Source organism: Podarcis erhardii (genome assembly GCF_964252035.2).
Source record: "Podarcis erhardii genome assembly, chromosome: 3".
NCBI classification, from domain to species: Eukaryota; Metazoa; Chordata; class Lepidosauria; order Squamata; family Lacertidae; genus Podarcis; species Podarcis erhardii.
The window spans coordinates 29410313-29429160 of NC_138507.1; the positions used below are offsets into that span (position 1 = coordinate 29410313).

At 40.3% G+C, this 18848-nt stretch overlaps 1 protein-coding gene across 2 annotated transcripts in view; it reads left to right on the forward strand.

Moving 5' to 3' along the window:
* TAF1B (TATA-box binding protein associated factor, RNA polymerase I subunit B) overlaps window positions 1-18848 on the forward strand; it is a 38661-nt gene extending 19813 nt beyond the window's left edge. The window contains exons 9-15 of one of the 2 annotated variants that reach the window (XM_081857138.1): window positions 8178-8325; window positions 10879-11056; window positions 12614-12660; window positions 13901-13991; window positions 14612-14682; window positions 15361-15577; window positions 17577-18848. In XM_081857138.1, coding sequence (XP_081713264.1) covers window positions 8178-8325; window positions 10879-11056; window positions 12614-12660; window positions 13901-13991; window positions 14612-14682; window positions 15361-15577; window positions 17577-17760 — 936 coding nt within the window. In that variant the 3' untranslated portion in view covers window positions 17761-18848. The other variant, XM_081857139.1, reaches the window with a different exon arrangement.

Genomic DNA, 18848 nt, shown 5'->3' on the forward strand with positions numbered 1-18848 from the left:
TGACAATAAGCAAGGGTGAGGCTCTTTAAAAAGAACTGAGGAGGAAGTTCATTTCTGACATTTATTGTAATCAGGTGTATCACGGGAATCTGCTGTTGTGTAACAGAAACTCTGGCTTGTCCTTACCTGCTGAAGTATTGCTTAACAGAGAAGGAAGATAGGCTTACTGAATTGTTGGTCAAATTCAAACTAATTTTGCTTTCTGCCATTATCTTTTAATATTTGTGAGTGAGAGAGAAGCTGAATTAGTGTGTCAACGGGTGTGGCTTTATATGATTCCCCATATATACAGGGTGAGTCCTTTAGAAGAGGCCCCGTGGATACAGAGTACACATGTTCCACGGGGCCTCCTTTAAAAGACTCACCCTGTATATGTCAGTTTAATTAATTGTGTTATTCAAGCAGATCTGCCTCACAGGACTATCCAGCAAACGCTCTTTTCTGTCGTGAAGTGTAATCCGTGATGAATAACCCTATGGGATGCGGGTGGCACTGTGGGTTAAACCACAGAGCCTAGGACTTGCCGATCAGAAGGTCGGCGGTTCGAATCCCTGTGACGGGGTGAGCTCCCATTCCTCGGTCCCTGCTCCTGCCAACCCAGCAGTTCGAAAGCATGTCAAAGTGCAAGTAGATAAATAGGTACCGCTCTGGCGGGAAGGTAAACGGTGTTTCCGTGCGCTGCTCTGGTTTACCAGAAGCGGCTTAGTCATGCTGGCCACATGACCCGGAAGCTGTACGCCTGCTCCCTCGGCCAGTAAAGCGAGATGAGCGCCGCAACCCTAGAGTCGGCCACGACTGGACCTAATGGTCAGGGGTCCCTTTACCTTTACCTTTACCTTATCCTCTAACAGCAGAACAGAATTCATATATGATTGTGTGAATGATTTAAACTCGTTTTCTATGTAGATCTCCTTGCTCATGGCCTGAGATGTACGAGTTGATCTGTGGAGACTGTGGTTGGGGTGTGCAAGTGTAAGTGTGCACACCATGAGAGAGAAAGATAAGCCATTCTTACAGTGTGTGAATTGGACTGGTGATTCCATATTCATGCAACATGCTGATCAGGTTGCATCAGCTACTTCAAGATACATTGAAGGTGGATAGGGCAAGGGGAGGGCATAGTCTCAGCGAAATATACGTTGCACAAGTACCCCAATCTAATTTCAAATTTTCTAACTTCTCCCCCAGTCAAATCTGGGCTTACCACCTATAAAGCTGGTGTTTCTTTTCCCACGAGAGCTTAATTTCATTGGTATTGCCAGACATGGCTGTTTCTGGCTCGGCGGGAATCTGCTGCCAGTATCTTATCTCCATAGCTGGGTGTTGCATCTCCTTCACGAATTGTTTATTCCTTAGAGCAAGCCAGGATATTAGGCAGCTCTCTAAGTTAAGCTGTAGGAGGTTCACCCACATATTAGTTCTTTCCTGCCATTTGTTGGCCCTTTAGTAATCCCAAGGCACACCCTCCGTTTGTTACATCACCAGGAGTATGTGCTTCACAGATGTTAGAAGATATGTGTCCACCCTTTGCATCGCTGCTCTCTCTATTTTCTAAACATTCCTTACCTCCTCTGTATTCCCCCCACTGTTTTTGAGAAACTTGAAAATTCAGTTAGTGGGAAAACTGTTAAAAATTAAATTCGTGTTTGCAGTAATGCTAAAAAGGAAAGACACTCCAGTGTCAATAAGCATATTATATTATTGTATTCATATTGGTATGCTACTGTTAGCTACTTTACATTTTCTTTTGGGAGGAAAAGGTACAGAAAAGGAAATGAAAATGAGTCCTAAAATCTGTCTGAGCCTGCGCTTATTGTGGTGAATATATTTTTATTCTTATGCTACCATCTTTTTTCTCCATGAACATTTCGTTGTTCATAATATTATTTCTATAAATGCATATACTGCCTTTTAGGGATAAAACCCTTTCTTATAAGGTAGTGTAGGGTAATATTCAAGCTGTCTTTAAAGACAGCCTCATAGACTGCATTACAGCAGTCAAACCTTCAAAAGTGCATGGGTAATTCTTTTTTTAAAAAAATCAGTCTAATCACACACCTCTCCAGTTTTTAAAACCAGCAAATAATCCCTGTATTCAGTTGGAAATACATGATCATTTCGCACACCCCACTCGAGTTTAAGGTAGTATGGTACAGCTATTGTTGCTCTGGGAGCGCATTCTCATTTCTCTTGACCTACTGCAATTGTTGGTCAATCAGGTGTCTGAAGCACTACGAAAATCTGCCAGACCTGTTTGACTAGAGTCAATAGCAGGATGTGGAAAAATGTATACATACCATTGAACGTATTGCAGTTCTTTTCAGAGATATGAAGGTGCTGTGATAAGACCATTATTGTCCACACTTTATCTTGTCCTGCTTCTTTGGGGGACAAAACACACCAACGAGTAATGGAATTATCAGATATAAAGCTCCCCTTCTTTGTCTGAAAGATAGAAAATCCAAACTTCTGCCCTGTGTTAAATACACTTGTTTCCATTACTCTGCACCAAAAGCTGTGTCTTCATGATAGACAGATTGACCATTGTTATCCATTTAGCTGTAGCAGCAGTAGTTTCTTCTAGTCTTCTTTTCTTTCTTTTTTTAATTTTAAGTTTATTGTGTTGCTACAGCTGTATGTGGTCTGGACACCATTTTCTTTCCCACAATGCTCTGGATGCAGCACTAGTTCCAAACCATTGTTGCAAAGGGTGGAAATGGCAGACACCACAAAAATACAATAGCCTCCATTGGTAGCTGCTATACTCTCCCTCCGTCTGCACCCAGTTCCCCAGTAGGAGCTAGGCCAATGAGAAACAAGCTGTGGTGGTGGTGGTGGTGGTGGTGATACTGCTTGTGGCAACAGCACAATAAAGTTGTTGTTGTTGTTGTTGTTGTTTAAAGCCCTAAAAAAAGCTACTACCAATGGTGAAAATAAATTACCTCCACCCTGAGCCTCGTGATTGCAAATTTGACCTCTTTCCCTTGCTTCTCAAATTAACTAAATGGTTCCCACTTTCTTAATCTAAACGGGGTTGTGAAGTTGGGGCCACTTGGGTTTACTTCTGATGTAGCAATTTTAATCCTTACAATCCTATCTGTTAAAGAAAATTTCCAACAGATGTATGAATTAGGCGAAGGATGTAAACACTAGCAGACTGAAGGAAAATACAAAACAATTAAGGGGGAATAATGAAGAAGAAATCTTAATCTGATTTGTATTTTAGAAATGTCAGTGTAGAAAATAGTGAGTCACTAGGTCATTGTTATTTCACGTACCATTTTGGCTGTAAGTTTTGCATTTGGCAGTCAATGGCAATATTGTTATTACCCTTACATAATTGGCAACTGGTTGCACTGGTGTTGTTGCATCATAAATTTCTGTATCTACAATATTCCAGTATTGTGTGATACTCTTAATTGCATATGCGACATGTTTACTTTTACAAGTGATTTTTGCGGGTGTTTTGTGAAAGAAAGTTGACTGGGTATTGAAATTCACCAGGTAACTCCCACCGAGCTAGAGCTCTGAAATTTGGCACACATGTACCCTAAAAATTGCTTTAAAATTTCTGGAAGTGTTATATTCCTAAAAAAAAGGCTCTCTGGGTGATTTAGCTCCATAAAACTGAATTTGATGCAGATGTAGCTCAAAGTTATTAGAAAAGCCTGAAAATTTGTCACTTTTTTTTTTTTACTGCTAAGCTTAAAAAAAATAATAATTGAGGCCTGAAATTTAACTCATAAGAGAGGCTGCTGGCATTCCACTAACAGGGAGTCCCGCTGCTTTTTTACATACTTGAATTAAGCTTTATTTGTTGTGTGTGTGTGTGTGTGTGTGTGTGTGTGTGTAATACTTGCAGGAGCACATCCTTTTTCCTATCTTGAGGTACTTGTTGTGGGGAGAATTGTGGGAGCAACACACTTTCCAAGCAGTACAGTGCAGGGAGGTTAAACAACAACAGCCCTCCCAACCTTGTGCTGGGCTGTCAATGCAAATGGGAGTTGGAGGACATCCACATCTGGAGGACATCATACTGCCTACCCTTGTGCTATATTGGTGTTCACTAATAGATGTACAGTGAAAATCTCAGTAGTATAGATTTGCCAGAGGAGGCATTGGAGTGGCTTTGGGTGGAGTAAGTTTGCTACTCCCCTGTTTCGGAACGTTCCAGTTCTGTTCTAAATTATAGGCTAAATACATACTTAGGTTGCCTTTTGTATGGGAAAAAATATTCCTTTATAAGGGAAACAGTACAGTAGTACTTGTATTTGCGGGAGTATTTCTCCCCCCCCCCAATGACACTGTCCAAATAGTAGAATTGTAATCCAACACTTAGAATTGTTTCCCATCACCAGATAATTAAAATTAAGCCCTGGGCTGTGACACATTTAACATAACGATCTGTTTCGTTTTAAATAAACATTTTTGAAAACAAGACTAATAGCTCTTTCTTCAAAGTAGTTAAAATGTTTATATGGATGTTTGAGGAAAGAATTCGGATAGAAGCATCATTCCCAGTGCTGTAATTCCCTCATGTTCATCTAGATTAAAGGTAAAGGGACCCCTGACCATTAGGTCCAGTCGTGGCCGACTCTGGGGTTGCGGCTCTCATCTCGCTTTATTGGCCGAGGGAGCAGGCGTACAGCTTCCGGGTCATGTGGGCAGCATAACTAAGCCGCTTCTGGTGAACCAGAGCAGCGCACGGAAACGCCATTTACCTTCCCGCCGGAGTGGTACCTATTTATCTACTTGCACTTTGATGTGCTTTCGAACTGCTAGGTGGGCAGGAGCAGGGACTGAACAACGGGAGCTCACCCCATCACAGGGATTCGAACCGCTGACCTTCTGATCGGCAAGTCCTAGGCTCTGTGGTTTAACCCACAGGGTCTTATAAAATAGTATGCCATGGTGGGATGAAAAGGTTTGGTGGAAGGGGAGGGCTGATGACAAGTCAGATGAGAAGGGGAAATGCCCTTCTGAGAAGGTGTGACAGTCAACCAAATAAGTTTGCCGCGCCACATAGCATGCAAATGCAGGAGGCATGGTATTGCTTGAATATCCATGGGGGATTTCTTGGGCTGGGTTCTGCTTTGCTGGTGGACCCCCAAATATTGGGTTACTTGTGCAGCTGGATTGCTCCTGGAGGTAGAAGAGAGGCTGGCAAAATGCAGAGTTAGACTATTAGTTCTGATGACACATTTCTTGGTCCTAATAATGCAGTGCTCTTTCAGCTTATGTCCTTAGAGGGGACGGGGGGGGGGATGGGACGACTTTGACAGCTTATTCGATTGAGAGAGCTAGTTTAGGATTGCCATAAACCAGAACACCCTGGATTTTCTTTAGGAAAACCCCAAAGTTGTTGAGCTATTTATTTATTTATTTGCAGTGGTACCTCGGGTTACAAATACTTTGGGTTACAGACTCTGCTAACCTGGAAGTAGTACCTTGGGTTAAGAACTTTACCTCAGGATGAGAACAGAAATCGTGCGGCGGCGACAGCGGCAGCAGGAGGCCCCATTAGCTAAAGTGGTACCTCAGGTTAAGAACCATTTCAGGTTAAAAATGCACCTCCGGAACAAATTAAGTTCGTAACCAGAGGTACCACTGTATTTACAAAAACATAACTTTTCAAATTGACTTGCCTCAGATCCAAGACAAAGCACCGCCCTTTGAAAATTCCCCCCAGATGTCAATTCAGCCTTTGAAATCCCGGTAATGTCCGGTAAAATCCTAAAATAATTGGGTGCTCAGTTATATTTGCATCCTGAACAGGGCATATTTTTGACAGTTAATTTTTCTTTATTAAATATTTATAACATTATTCCTATACTTCTTATGTGTTGGACATCAAGGAAAGCATATTCCTTCAAACTCGTAGCTCTCATTATTAAAATGCTGCTTTGACTACCTATCCCGAAATGTCTGAAGACCGACGTAAACCCTGATGTGCAACCGTCCTGTAAAGCATGTATTTCTTGTTTTTCAGGAAAAGTGCTTCAGGCAAAAAGGTTGCTTTTTTTAAAAAAAGCAAACTTGCTGCTCTGAAAGATTGCAAGCATAATACAGCTTGTAGACATTTTACATGCATGAGTAAACTTTTTGCTGGAGTTGTGTATGCCTTGTGCTATTTGTGGACTCCAGGGGAACCTAAGAATGTTTTTATTGTTTGTTTGTTTAATTGGCATTATCATAAATGAAACTTTTGAATGGATGTCTTGTTTTCAGAATGCTAAATGCGTGGAAAGAAAGGAGAATATTTTTTGCTACGCCATTAATAAGCACTTTTCTCTGTAAAACCCATGACATCTCTCCCCTCCTTCTTGTGCTGTCTTCTGTAATACACATATTCACAGAATTTCCATCATGACAGAGCTGTGTTAAGATTATCCCACTGAGACTGAAACATGTACAGTGGTGCCTTGCAAGACGAAAATAATCCGTTCCGCGAGTCTCTTCATCTAGCGGTTTTTTCGTCTTGCGAAGCAAGCCCATTGACGGCTTAGCGGATTAGCGCTATTAGCGGTTTAGCGGCTTTTAGCGGCTTAGCGGATAAGCGGCTTAGCGGCTTAGAAAAGGGGGGGGGAAACCCCGCAGGAACTCGCAAGACATTTTCGTCTTGTGAAGCAAGCCCATAGGAAATTCGTTTTGCGAAGCACCTCCAAAACGGAAAACTCTTTCGTCTAGCGAGTTTTCCGTCTTGCGAGGCATTCGTCTTGCGGGGCACCACTGTATGTGCTACTTATAGGCACCTGTTTGTAAGTGCAAACTTGATGGTTTATGTGATCTTTTTGGACACAGGCAGACTTCCACAAAGTTCTCACCAGAGGCAAGCATCCTTGACTCTGTCGAGAAGAACATAGGTAAAGGTAAAGGGACCCCTGACCATTAGGTCCAGTCGCGGACAACTCTGGAGTTGCGGTGCTCATCTCGCTTTATTGGCCATGGGAGCCGGCGTACAGCTTCCGGGTCATGTGGCCAGCATGACTAATCTGCTTCTGGCGAACCAGAGCAGCGCACGGAAACGCCGTTTACCTTCCCGCCAGAGTGGTACCTATTTATCTACTTGCACTTTGACGTGCTTTTCGAACTGCTAGGTGAGCAGGAGCCGGGACCGAGCAACAGGAGCTCACCCCGTCGCGGGGATTCGAACCACCGAAGAACATAGCAGCACACAAAAGACCCCCTTCTCCCTCAAGGCCACAGCAGATTGAAGGGACAAAAGACTACCTCATCCTCCAAACCTTCCGGCATGTGTCAGAGAAAATTGGGGAGAAGAGGAGGTTGGTGGTAACAAATAATAACTGGCTAGCAATCCAAGCCAATATTTGTGGGCACCCAGGCAATACATTCCCCCCCCCCCAAGCAATGAGAGCCTATATGTTTGGGAACAGAACTCTGCTTGTGGTTGTTAGGATCAAACTCAAAATTTCTGAAGTGTTTGTTTGTTTTAGATTCCAATAGTATTTTTCATGTTTTAAGTTCAGCAAACTGTTCTACGCTTGCAGATTCTCTTTCCTTTTTTGTGGTTTACTGTGGGGTGAAACCCCTTTTCTCTCTCTTATTGAACTGAGGCCAAAATCAAACAATCCAGGTTTACATTTCTATCTTAACGATGCTACCTATAACATACCCTGAAGCTATCAGAAAATAAGTTTGATTGAAATGAAATATTACTCATCCATTTATATTAGAAAAATGGTTATTGCCTTCTCTATTCAAAAAGTAATATGAATCAGTGCATTAAAAACCTAAAGGCACACTTTGAAATAAGTTTTCTAAAGCTTTCTAGAAGTTTTAGGATCGTGTAGGTTTGCTTTAACTTGCTTTTCAGCTAACTGTGGTATGGATGCCTTATCCTTTGGCTTATGTTGTAAATAGGACCTTGTGCCCAAAATATTCTTCAAAGCAGTTAAAAGCAGCAATGCTGTGTATTTACAGGGCTAAAGAGGTTCTAGCTTAACTGATAATAGATCTCTTTTTTGTTTTTCCTGTTGTTGTATTTATGTTTTCATTAGGTGTTTCTCAAAAGAGCGAAGAAAGTTCCAGGCTAAAAGAACAACTCAGCATAATGCTTGGTGCTTTGTGGAGTCACCCAAGAAGCAGCTCAGATTTCTATAGAGGGCAGATGTGCTTTCGGTCAAATGATGACACTTATTTTCGATTTTGTTTTCCAGTCTTGGCCTGCGTATGAAGATGTTCATGAAAAGACACAGGCCCTTGCTGTATACCTGAAGCTACCTTGTTTTCCAGATATAGCAGAGGGCAGCTTCCTTCATCCAAACATTCTGTGCATGAAGTATTTGATGGAAGCCAACTTACCTGGTAAGGGCATGTGGGGGAGGGATGTGTTTTGTAACACCCAATTTAATGTTCACCCTATTTTTCCCAACGAACAAAAGTTATACATTATCAAGTCCTTTTAAATAGCCTTTACTGTGCTAATGTCGAAAGCACATTCCGATTTTAATAATAATAATAATAATAATAATAATAATAATAATAATAATAATAATAATATATTTATACCCCGCCCATCTGTCTGGGTTTCTCTCCAAATGGCAAATTCGGAGTTTTTCATGGACTTCAAGTTGGTAGTGGCATGGAGACTCCTAGGGCTTTATATTTGAAACTCATGGCTGATACTCTAAGATCTGTCAAACCAAAACAATGGCTCAAAATTTATGAGTGAGCCAGTGTGGGACAGCAGCTTGAGCACTGAACTCGCAACTGAGAAATACAGGTTCAGATCCCTGCTCAGTGAAGAAGCACAGAACAGGGTTTCCCAAACTTGGGTCTCCAGCTGCTTTTGGTTTACAACTCCCATCATCCCTAGCTAGCAGAACCAGTGGTCAGGGATGATCAGAATTGTAGTCCCAAAAAACAACTGGGGACCCAAGTTTGGGAAACCCTGGCATAATAGATAACTTGGGAAAGTGACTATCTATTCGCCGAGCCTACCTCACCTGGTTGTTGTGAGCTCAGTAGACAGAATGTATGCCTCGTGGGTGTTCAGTTAAGCTTTCAATTAACCCCTTCCCTGGTACTGTACTAAAATAATTAAAACAGTCACACTCTAAACCTTTTTGGTATATGAAATCCTGTTTCTGAACCCACTGGATATGAAAATAAAACTTGACTAAATATAAGGACGGATCATGTCTGCAAACATGTTACTCTCTTCACTGTCTCTTCTATGTACCTTCATATAGACACACATTCATCTTCTCTTTATTACAAGAAGGAGTTCAAATACTTAATCACTAGGGCGGCAGCAGCAGAATTAAAGGAAAGTACTAAATGTTTTCCAGACACATCTGCTCAAGTTTTAATAACACAGTTGTGATCCTCTTTACTGCTGAGTCATGTTAACAGAACAATTAAAGTCGCTTATAGCTGACCATTTGATTCTACCCAATCACTCCTTGGAGAAAATGAGATTCATGGAAGCAAAATAAGGTGTTCCTCAGTATTGCTGGGTTCCTAATAGTACACACCTATGTACGTTCGCTAAGAAATAAGTCTCATTATGTTCAACATGACTTCCTCTCAGGTAAAAATGTGTATAGGATTGTACATTTCATGTCTTCCCTTTAGATTTCATTACGTTCCCTTTTACTATGTATTTTTAATGAAACAGTCTTAAAACCATGTTTAAGAGAATTGGGACTGCTATGTTATAATGCCAGTCCTGCATGTACCTTTTGAAAATTGCAAAGCACAAATGGATCTGATGGAGGAAGGTTATCCAATCAAAGTTAAACCCTGTTAAGTTCCATTGTCCTTAATGCAGCACAGATTAAAGCAGAAACTTAATGCTCCAACTGAAATTAATAACACTTTGCGTCCTAAATTTGGGTTGGATCACATCTTCACGCACAGCAAAAATAAGGTTTAAGTAGTACTGCTACCACAGATCGATAGGTTGCCTTGTATTTTAACATTTCTTCTTTTAAGAAAATGTGCATTTGTACTTCTTTTTACGCCACTTTAACTGTAGCTACAATCTTCACATTGCTGTACAGGTGTCTTCGAAGACACAAGGAACACAATTTCTTACTTTTCCAGTTTAGCAAGGATGTCATGAATCAGCTACCTCATCAGATTCCAGAGGGGTTGTCAGTATACTCTGAAATACCGCCAGCATTCACCTGCCTAAAATGTTGATTTCCTTCCATAAGCAGAAACAGTTTGTATACCTCACTGGTGACCCCGTTTGAAAGTAAAGCTTTCCCCCGCAAACACAATTGTGCACATGTACACTTAAATGACTAAAACATGCTCAACCAATCTACTAGGAATAGAGCAACACTCACATGTCTATTATGAACAAACAAATATAAATAAGAAAATGTACGATAATAAAAGTTAGGAAATATGATTATGACTGTGATGTGGTTTTATGAAATAATGATATTGGAAACTGCTATATATAATTACTAAGAAATTCAGATGGAAGAGATTTGAGGAAGTCAAATAATATGTTTATGAAGATGGATCTTAACTAATTAATTAAGTGTTAGTGTAGTGATGATTTGTTGTATTTTATGTTCTATATATATTTTTCTTTTTCTTTTTTCTGTTTCATTCTTTTTCCTTTATTATTGTCAACTTTTTCTTTTGTTATGTCTATGTATGGAAAATAATAAATATTATTATGAATATTATGAACAAACAATTTTTTTGTACCTTTAAATACTTTCCAGCCATGGCAAGACCTGGTGAAGCAGTATTGCGAGCCAAATGGGGAGGCCTGGCTAGCCTTATTAGGTCTGGTTCCCCACCATTGGACTGGATAAACCTCCAAGGTTCGTTCCAACTCTAGTTCTTTGTGTTGGACTTCCGTAGCATTTGAAGTTTATCCTCTTCTTAATTCAGATGATATGCACAAGTGGACATGCAGAGTAGTAAAAAAAACTGGTGTTGGTGAAATGGACTTCCTGACACTCCATCCTGAGAATAAATCAGCTCAGAATGTGAAATACGATATTCTTGCCGTAGCTGTGGTGGTGGTGGTGCTGAAAATGCTGTTCTTGCTGGATGACCATTATGAATGGTAAGTGTGCGCTGCCGTTATAACAAACGCAAACTTACCGACTTATTGCAGTCCAGGGCCACAAAAATCCTAGACTGCTATTATTACCACTAAGGACTAGGTCAGTGGTTCTCAAAGGGTGTGGTGCAGCAGGAGAGGATGGCAAGCATGGCCGGAAGATTCGAGGACAAAGAAATGCTTAAACATTTCAGTGCAGTATAGTATCAAAACATGTTTTTGTTTTTTTTTAATTTGGAGAATATGGCTTGATATCTTTTCAAAATGAGAGTATCAAGTGGTACTGAGGACAGTCCTAGGTTGTGATCCAGAATCACTGTTTGAACAGAGTGCTGGAGAATAGCATTGGCTGTCCTTCTGCTGTTCTCCAACTCTGACCAATATGAAAGATCAGAAAAGAGAAAGGCTTCTTTGCGTTGATGAGGAGATGAGAGTTTGTTTGTCTCAAATTAGACCTAATATAAATGACATTACCTGGCAAAAGCAAGCTCACACCTCTCACTGAGTTTGTATACATAAGGTGCATACATAACAGGCTTGTTTATAATTATCTTTTGGGAATGATTCATGTTCTTACGTAGCTGCATTGTTTTATACTTTCTGGCTGTCCTGTGATCTTATTATAAAGTAGTTGTGTTCTGTGGTGTGAATTAAGCACTGTTAGGAGTTGTTTCTTTTTGTTTTCCAATGTATTTCTTATCAATGAAGAAAATGGTGTGAGATGAGTAAACTTTAATTATGGATGTGTGGCCCAGAGAAGAAAAAAGTTTGAGAATCATTGGAATAAACAAATGGAACACTGAATAAGAGAAATATAACATATAGCTTCCTTAATATTCAATTTGTGTATATTCACATAGCATCTAGAATCGGTTTTGCCATTTCCCTCTTGGTGAGGCAGAATAACTCTGCAGCACAGCTCTGAAAAGGTCTGGTCTTATTTGACATAGTGGTGGTTCAAATGTTACTTATCCCAGTCCAATTTGCTTTAAGCTGTTTTTGATGTCGTATTTTAAATTTTTGGAACCCTATGGCTAAGGAAGGGTAGTAAATCATCCTCATCCTTGTAATGTGGAGGCAGAAAAGGGTGTGTTTCAAGCAGCGAGGGTTGTAACACTTGTGTTGATCACATGAGTGTCCATGTCAGTGTCGAAACCCGTCCCCCCCCACCAGATGACAGTGGATTCTTGTATGAAGGTGTTCCATGTAAGTAAAGCCCAATGCAAATGGATGGTGTCATGACCCTGGGGTCTGACTTCCCCTCTGGGGGATGAGGCCAAGGATTTGGAGAAATAATTGGAGGGTAAGGGTCTGTATCCTGCAGAGCTAGCCACTATGGTCCCCAGTTATCCAAGAACTCCAACATAGGAGGAGACCATTCACATGGGATGAGCAAGGTTTGACCCAGCCCTTACAATTTAAAATTTTTAATCTAAGAGATAAGGCCTTTGGATTCATTAGAGTGGCTCAGATTTTAAATACGCTTGAGTAGTTTGAAAAAATGAGGACCATGTTTTCAATTACAAAAAAACCCTCTGAATCTGTTGGATATATTTTCAGGTTACTAGCAGACTATGCCGAAGAGAGGAACAAAAGGAAAGAAGAAGGTACCAAATGCTTTAGAAGAAGCTTAGTATAAGTTTTGCATTGCATATTTTAAGATGCTAGCGTACATGCAAGACAGTTGTGGAAGCTCGTTCAGTAGAGTATGCGAATTGAAAAGGAAGTGTAAGTCATATGAATGTATGAAAGAGCTACATGTGAAAAAGGAGCATTTTACATTTGCATGTGGCTTCCAAGCAATATCTGAATGACTGTAGTCCCTTAATTTTTAGATGCAGAGGTTGCATAGCAAATGATAGAAACTGGCAAAGGCTCAGTTTCCAGAAACTCCAGTGCAGATGTAAGATAGCTCATCCTTCAGTTGCTCTAAAGAGATCAGGAACCGGCTGCAGGATCACATGCTTCCTCTCCTCTGTTCCTCTCTGTCCTCATGCCCGTTGCCCTCACGTTTCCCAGCTGGCTTTAGCCTTCTTTAAACCCAGCTAGTTTTCTGTTAACTTGTGTAGATCATTGCTGTATTCCCAACTATGTAGTAACGATGTGGTCAGCAGTAGATCTAGTCCCTCGAATAAGTCTCGCAAGATGGTGTAGGGCAGATCATCTGCTTTGAATCCCTCCTCCCTTAGAGAACATCCAAAGACGAATTGGGCTCACAGATATCTGTTCATACAAATATGCCCTTAAAGCTGGCTATCCTAGAATGCTGAAAAACGAATGCAGTACTTTTAATCGCAGCTTAACAAGAGTCAGTATAGTGTGGTGTCAGTGTTAGAAACAGAGATATGAAAGCTAAGAGCTAAATGGCACCTTAAACCTAGGCTGTGGGTGCAGCAACCTACTGTTCAGGCACACTTTTTTATAACAAGAATACAAAGCTGAAAGTGAATCAACTGTGTTCACTTTTCACACCGTCTAGTCCTTCCCCTCCCCACCTCTCCTAATATTCTTAAGAGGGTCTCTTTTTCAGTCTTCGGGGAGTATCTGGAAGTGGGGAGGCAGAAAAAGGTCCTCCTTTCCTTCCACTCTGCAGTTTTAATCTGAAATCTTAGGCGCAGTACTGCGCCCAGAGCTCAGGAACCACTTGCGCTAATGAAATTCCCTGCCTCAAAATGCGCCTAGAACAATGGAAGTTTCAAACCCTGCGTGGTGTACGTGGAATTTGATGTGGAGCTTCCTTGGTCTTCTCTTATCCTGCACAGAAATAACGAGGCCATGCTGATTTTAAATTCATTGAAAGAAGGATGGAATAAAATTTAAAACTTAATTCATTCATTTTCACTATAGGCTGTCCAGTGTTTGATATTTGGAAATGGTACCTAGTTGTAAAGAATTCTCTGGATGTGGAGCAGAAGAAATTTAACGAAGGAAGAATCAGGTGTGGTGTTCATAGACTGACAGTCTCTGATTTGGGTTGGAGAAATTAAAGGGGTATGATAGCAATGGGCAGTAGCTGAAGATATGAATTAAAATGGGTAGACCCATCTGTAATGTCTTAGGAAATCTCTCTTTGTAAATGTTTTTGGTGGGTTTTTCTTTTTACTTCTGATACCATTGCTGACATTTATTTATTTATTTTATGTAAAAGGAATGGGAGGAATATTTTGAGGAATGTATGGGGAAGGTTTCTGTAGAAAGTAGCCTTGGTGGAGGGATGATTAAGCTTTGGTGGAAGGGGTTTTAGCACTACACTGCTATTTCCCCTAAGTAGCCGCAGTGGTATTAATGGAAGATATTTCACTATTGGCATTTTTGGGATGAATGGTGAAACCAAACAGCTGATTGTATTCAACTGTTCCATAACAGGTTTAGATCATAGTTAAGGATATGGTTGTTGTGACGATAATCCACTGTGTGTTGTCTTCTCTTTCCTCCATCCCCAAATATTTCTTCTTTTCTTTTCTTTTCTTTTCTTTTCTTTTCTTTTCTTTTCTTTTCTTTTCTTTTCTTTTCTTTTCTTTTCTTTTCTTTTCTTTTCTTTTCTTTTTGCATCTTCAGACATTTATGGAGATGTGAGAAGCCACTATTGTTTTTTGTCCACGAAACATATGCTTTCCTCAAGAAAAGACGTAAGTGATTTGCTCTTCCTTTCCTAAAACATGACTCTTCCCCCCCTCCCAAGGTTGAATTTAGTTCTTAAGAACCTGGACACATTTGATGCATAAGGTGAAAGGGGATTGGGATTCCCAGTCTGACAAGGAAGTAGGAACAGAACTACCGTCTGCCATAAGCCTTCCACGGGCATTGAGCCATTCTCTCAGAAAGCATTTTGGAATATTCTTGAGGCCTTCCTGACTCTGCTTCCTGCGCTGTAAATAGATTGACAGGTACACTCTGGGAAAAGAGAAGAACCTGACAAAGACAATGCTAGAGTTAGAGTAGTCCTTTAAGAAAGAAAGAAAGAAAGAAAGAAAGAAAGAAAGAAAGAAAGAAAGAAAAGCCACACTCCTCTTTTTCCATATGTCAGTTCTTCCCGTGTGATGTGTACAGCTGTTGGAGATTATTTAAATTTTCCATTAAAGTGCCTGTCACGAGACACCCAAATTCTTCAAGAAGATGCTAAGTTCTGATATATTTTTTTACTATCACCAGAATTACTAAGGTTTTTGGAGAATAACTTATATTCAGCATTTGGGTGTGCCTTGTGAAGTTTGCTTCCTTTATAGAAGTCTTCCAGCCTTTATTTCTTTCTGAAACAACCCCTTTAAAATGTTTTGTGGCTCATTGTTACATTTCGCTTTGTACAGAAATGGTAGTGGACCTTCAAAGGCAGTTCCGAACACTGTCTGGTTCTGTGGAACCTACTGAGAAGCGGAGCCCCTCAAGTTTCCAGCTAAATTGGACTGAGGAAATAGATTGTTTCCACGGGCACAGCCTGGTTGGGATTTTGCAACCAAAAGGCGACACATTAACAACTCTGAACAGAAAGTATTGGTTGTGTACGACTGCACTGTGCAAACGGAAGTAAGTGTTTGACATCCCTGTAGAAAATGTGTGCTAAATGTGTTAGCGTTTGTAGAAGAAGAATTGTAGAATGTGTTGACTTGAATATAATAATACTAATACTAATAATTTATTATTTATACCCCGCCCATCTGTTACATTTTCCTGCATTTCAGGTATCCTACATTTTTGCCTTTTTTTAAAATTATTCATCACCAGTTTGGAAGAAAGATACAGTATTATGAACAAGAACATGTGGTAGAGGACATTAAAGTTTGCTTAAGTATATTAATCACAACATCCTTTAATGATAGATTTCTTGTTGAACAATATATGTTATTCTGCCAGCAGACAGTGTGAGGTGGAAGACATGAGAGAGAGAGAGACCTAAAAGATTTGCATACATACTACTTTATTGCTGGAAGGAGAGCAGGATTCATGCATTCAAGTAATGATTCTAGCTGCTGAAAAATTTAATGTGCTGCTTTTTGCCAGTTCTGTAGTGTTAGCGCTTTGAGGCTGTCCTGTGTCAAACCTTTATTGTAAATCAGATTAAAATGGGATCCTGAGTAGCCTTTCCTATGGTCAGTACTAGTATCAATCTTGATTGTGGCTACGTCAGACAGAGAGATTGGTTCAGGGTACAATATAGAGTAAGCACTTACAAAAAAACATTACTGGGTAGTAGACCTAACCACATGAAAAGGCAGTCAGTAGCCTGTGTCTATGTGATAAACCCAAATTACCTAGATCCCTTCTTTCTTCCATTTCTAAGTGGCCCAGGTGTTGGTCACCTCTGTAGTACTCATTTAAAACTACCAACCAGTAAAGCTTTTAACCATCTTCCATGGTTAAGAGATCAGAAGTAGATTTTAGAATTGTGAACCTCATTTTTGGAAGAAGAACCAAGATGTCTTTTTTGCTTAAAAAGGTCAATTATATATTTCTCATATCCTCTTGTAATTTTCCACATAGGTTAGAACCAAGAGAGACACATTTGGACTCTGGAAACGTTTGTCAAGAGAAACTTCCTTCTCCTAATTGACAGAAGCACGTTTTCCTTACTTAGTTCTTAGCACTGGTTTTAGTCTGGTACTGCTCTTAAACTGATGCCCAGTATATTCCAGGGGCTAGAAAGCTGGAGATAGGTGTTTGTTTCATCTTTTGTATCTTGCCGTTCTATCAGCAAGAATCAAAGTTACTTCCAATGGAATAAGACAGCGTAAAATATCATCTAGGAAAGACTTGTGCAACTGAGCTTCCTTTCTCCTCTCTTCTTCCCTGTAGCCTATCATGCACCCTCAAAGTCTGCCCCCAGATGCTTGGGTGGCCCTACGAAGCAGATTTTGGGGTCATGTGGGGAGAGGAGAGGAAGGAAAAGTCCTGCTGTGCAATCAGATCGCTGCTGCGTTGGATACAGCCCCATAGTTCTAATTTAGGCACACAAACAGTAGCACTGTGGCTTCTTAAAACCCAAACAGCTTGGAGTCTGCTGTGCACACACACAGCTGTTTACGTGAAGCAATTTACTACATAAATCTGGGTGCTCATGATGGTTGGAAGAGCGAAACCAGCAAATTTGCACAAGAGTTATTGAGTGCAGCTTGCCATATGTAGCAAACTCCTTGCCGTTTATATTTTGAGCACCTCCCACACCACACATTCCACTGCTTTGTGTGAACAGGGCTTTAGAATGGGCTTCTTTAAAAAGTAAGAATCGGGTTCAAGGTCTTCCGCATTCGTGAATTCTTTGTATGACCGTGCCTAAGTTTCTGTCTCTTTGAGAGTGAGTCGCCTATCTTTAAAGCAGGGATCATGCGGCTCAACAGGGTTGTTCACAAAGCAAGCAGAGCAAACACTTACAAAACACTTTGCAGATTACAAGTGCTGTCTATAAATGCTTAGCTGTAGTGGTACAAGAAGAGCTTGAATAATGATAGGATGCGTACCCGTTTTTCTGGATGTTGTAATTTGGAATAAATTTGTGGGCTGTTTTCTATTTTTTTCCCCCCTTTTCTAGGGCGTGTGGTCATTTGGCATACTTTAAAGAGTCAAATTTTCCTCATTCCTACCAGTTTGTTTTAAATCTGTTCTCCTTCATCCTGCGGGTGAAGCCCTCTCTCATCCATGAAGAAGTCTGCGCGATTGAACATAAACTCTTCTATACAGAACTTCGTAAAAAATCCATACTCTCCAAAGTTTGAAAAGGTGGAAAGCTTTAAAAACCAAAGACTTATCTCAAGAGAGTGAAGACCTTCAGTAAGTGCAATAACCTATATGGAAAATTCATACTCATTAAGTGAGATTTACTGACATCATCACATTAAGACGGATGCAGCTGCTCTGCAATTTGTTCGTATTTCAGATGTCACATTCCTAGTCCAGCTACCACAGTTTGTTGTAGCAGAAACAAATGCCGTGTTGGGCTGCTTCATACAAAAATACTTTAAATCAGTTTCTCGTTTGCATCCAGACTGGGAAGCTTTTATTGCAAACCACATTTATTAGATTGAGAATGCGATGTCTGAATTGGACCTTACAGTTTGTTGCAGGGTGGGTGATAATGTGATCCACTAAACTAAACACTGTTTTCCCCCAGTGATATTGTAAAATTTTCAGGTGTTTTTATACATTTTGAACTTCTTGTTCGCTATTGTAACAACAAAAACATATTGACGTATTTTGAAATAAACCTCTCTTTTTTTCAAACGAAGTTTCCATTTAGCATTCCTAATGCTGTGATCCTACAATCTGGTGGTACCTTACTGGTTTATCAGTGGTGTTGGCTGCTCCATGAGGCAGAGAGCCATCTGCTTCAGGTGGCAAGTTCTGTGTTGCTTAACATTGTATTCCCTCCACACCCCAGTTTAGAATAGGAGGGCCATCCACTTTGATAATTTCTTTTAACCTCAGGTGCTAAAATGTATTGATTGGGCTTGCCCCTTTGTGGAATTCCTTTAGTTCTTTGGAGATTTGTAATGGCATAGGAATGTAGCCTAATAGTAGTGAATAAAACAAATTATTGCGTAAATCTCCAGTCCTGTTACAGTGAGCATCTTACCTTTAATCCAGCCCAATCTTAAGGCCAGCTAAGTGTAGTTACAGCTTTGAAAGCCTATGTTCTTTGCCTGTCTGCATCAGCAGTGTGTTGTCTCTAATGCTTCAAAGAAGTAAGGTTCAGTGCACCAATCCTGTTGACATTTTGACTTCATTGGATGGTTAAAACAGAACGCTTTGGGTTGTTTTGTGTTTTTTTTGTCTTTTTCACAATAAAAAATGTGATAGACTTGAA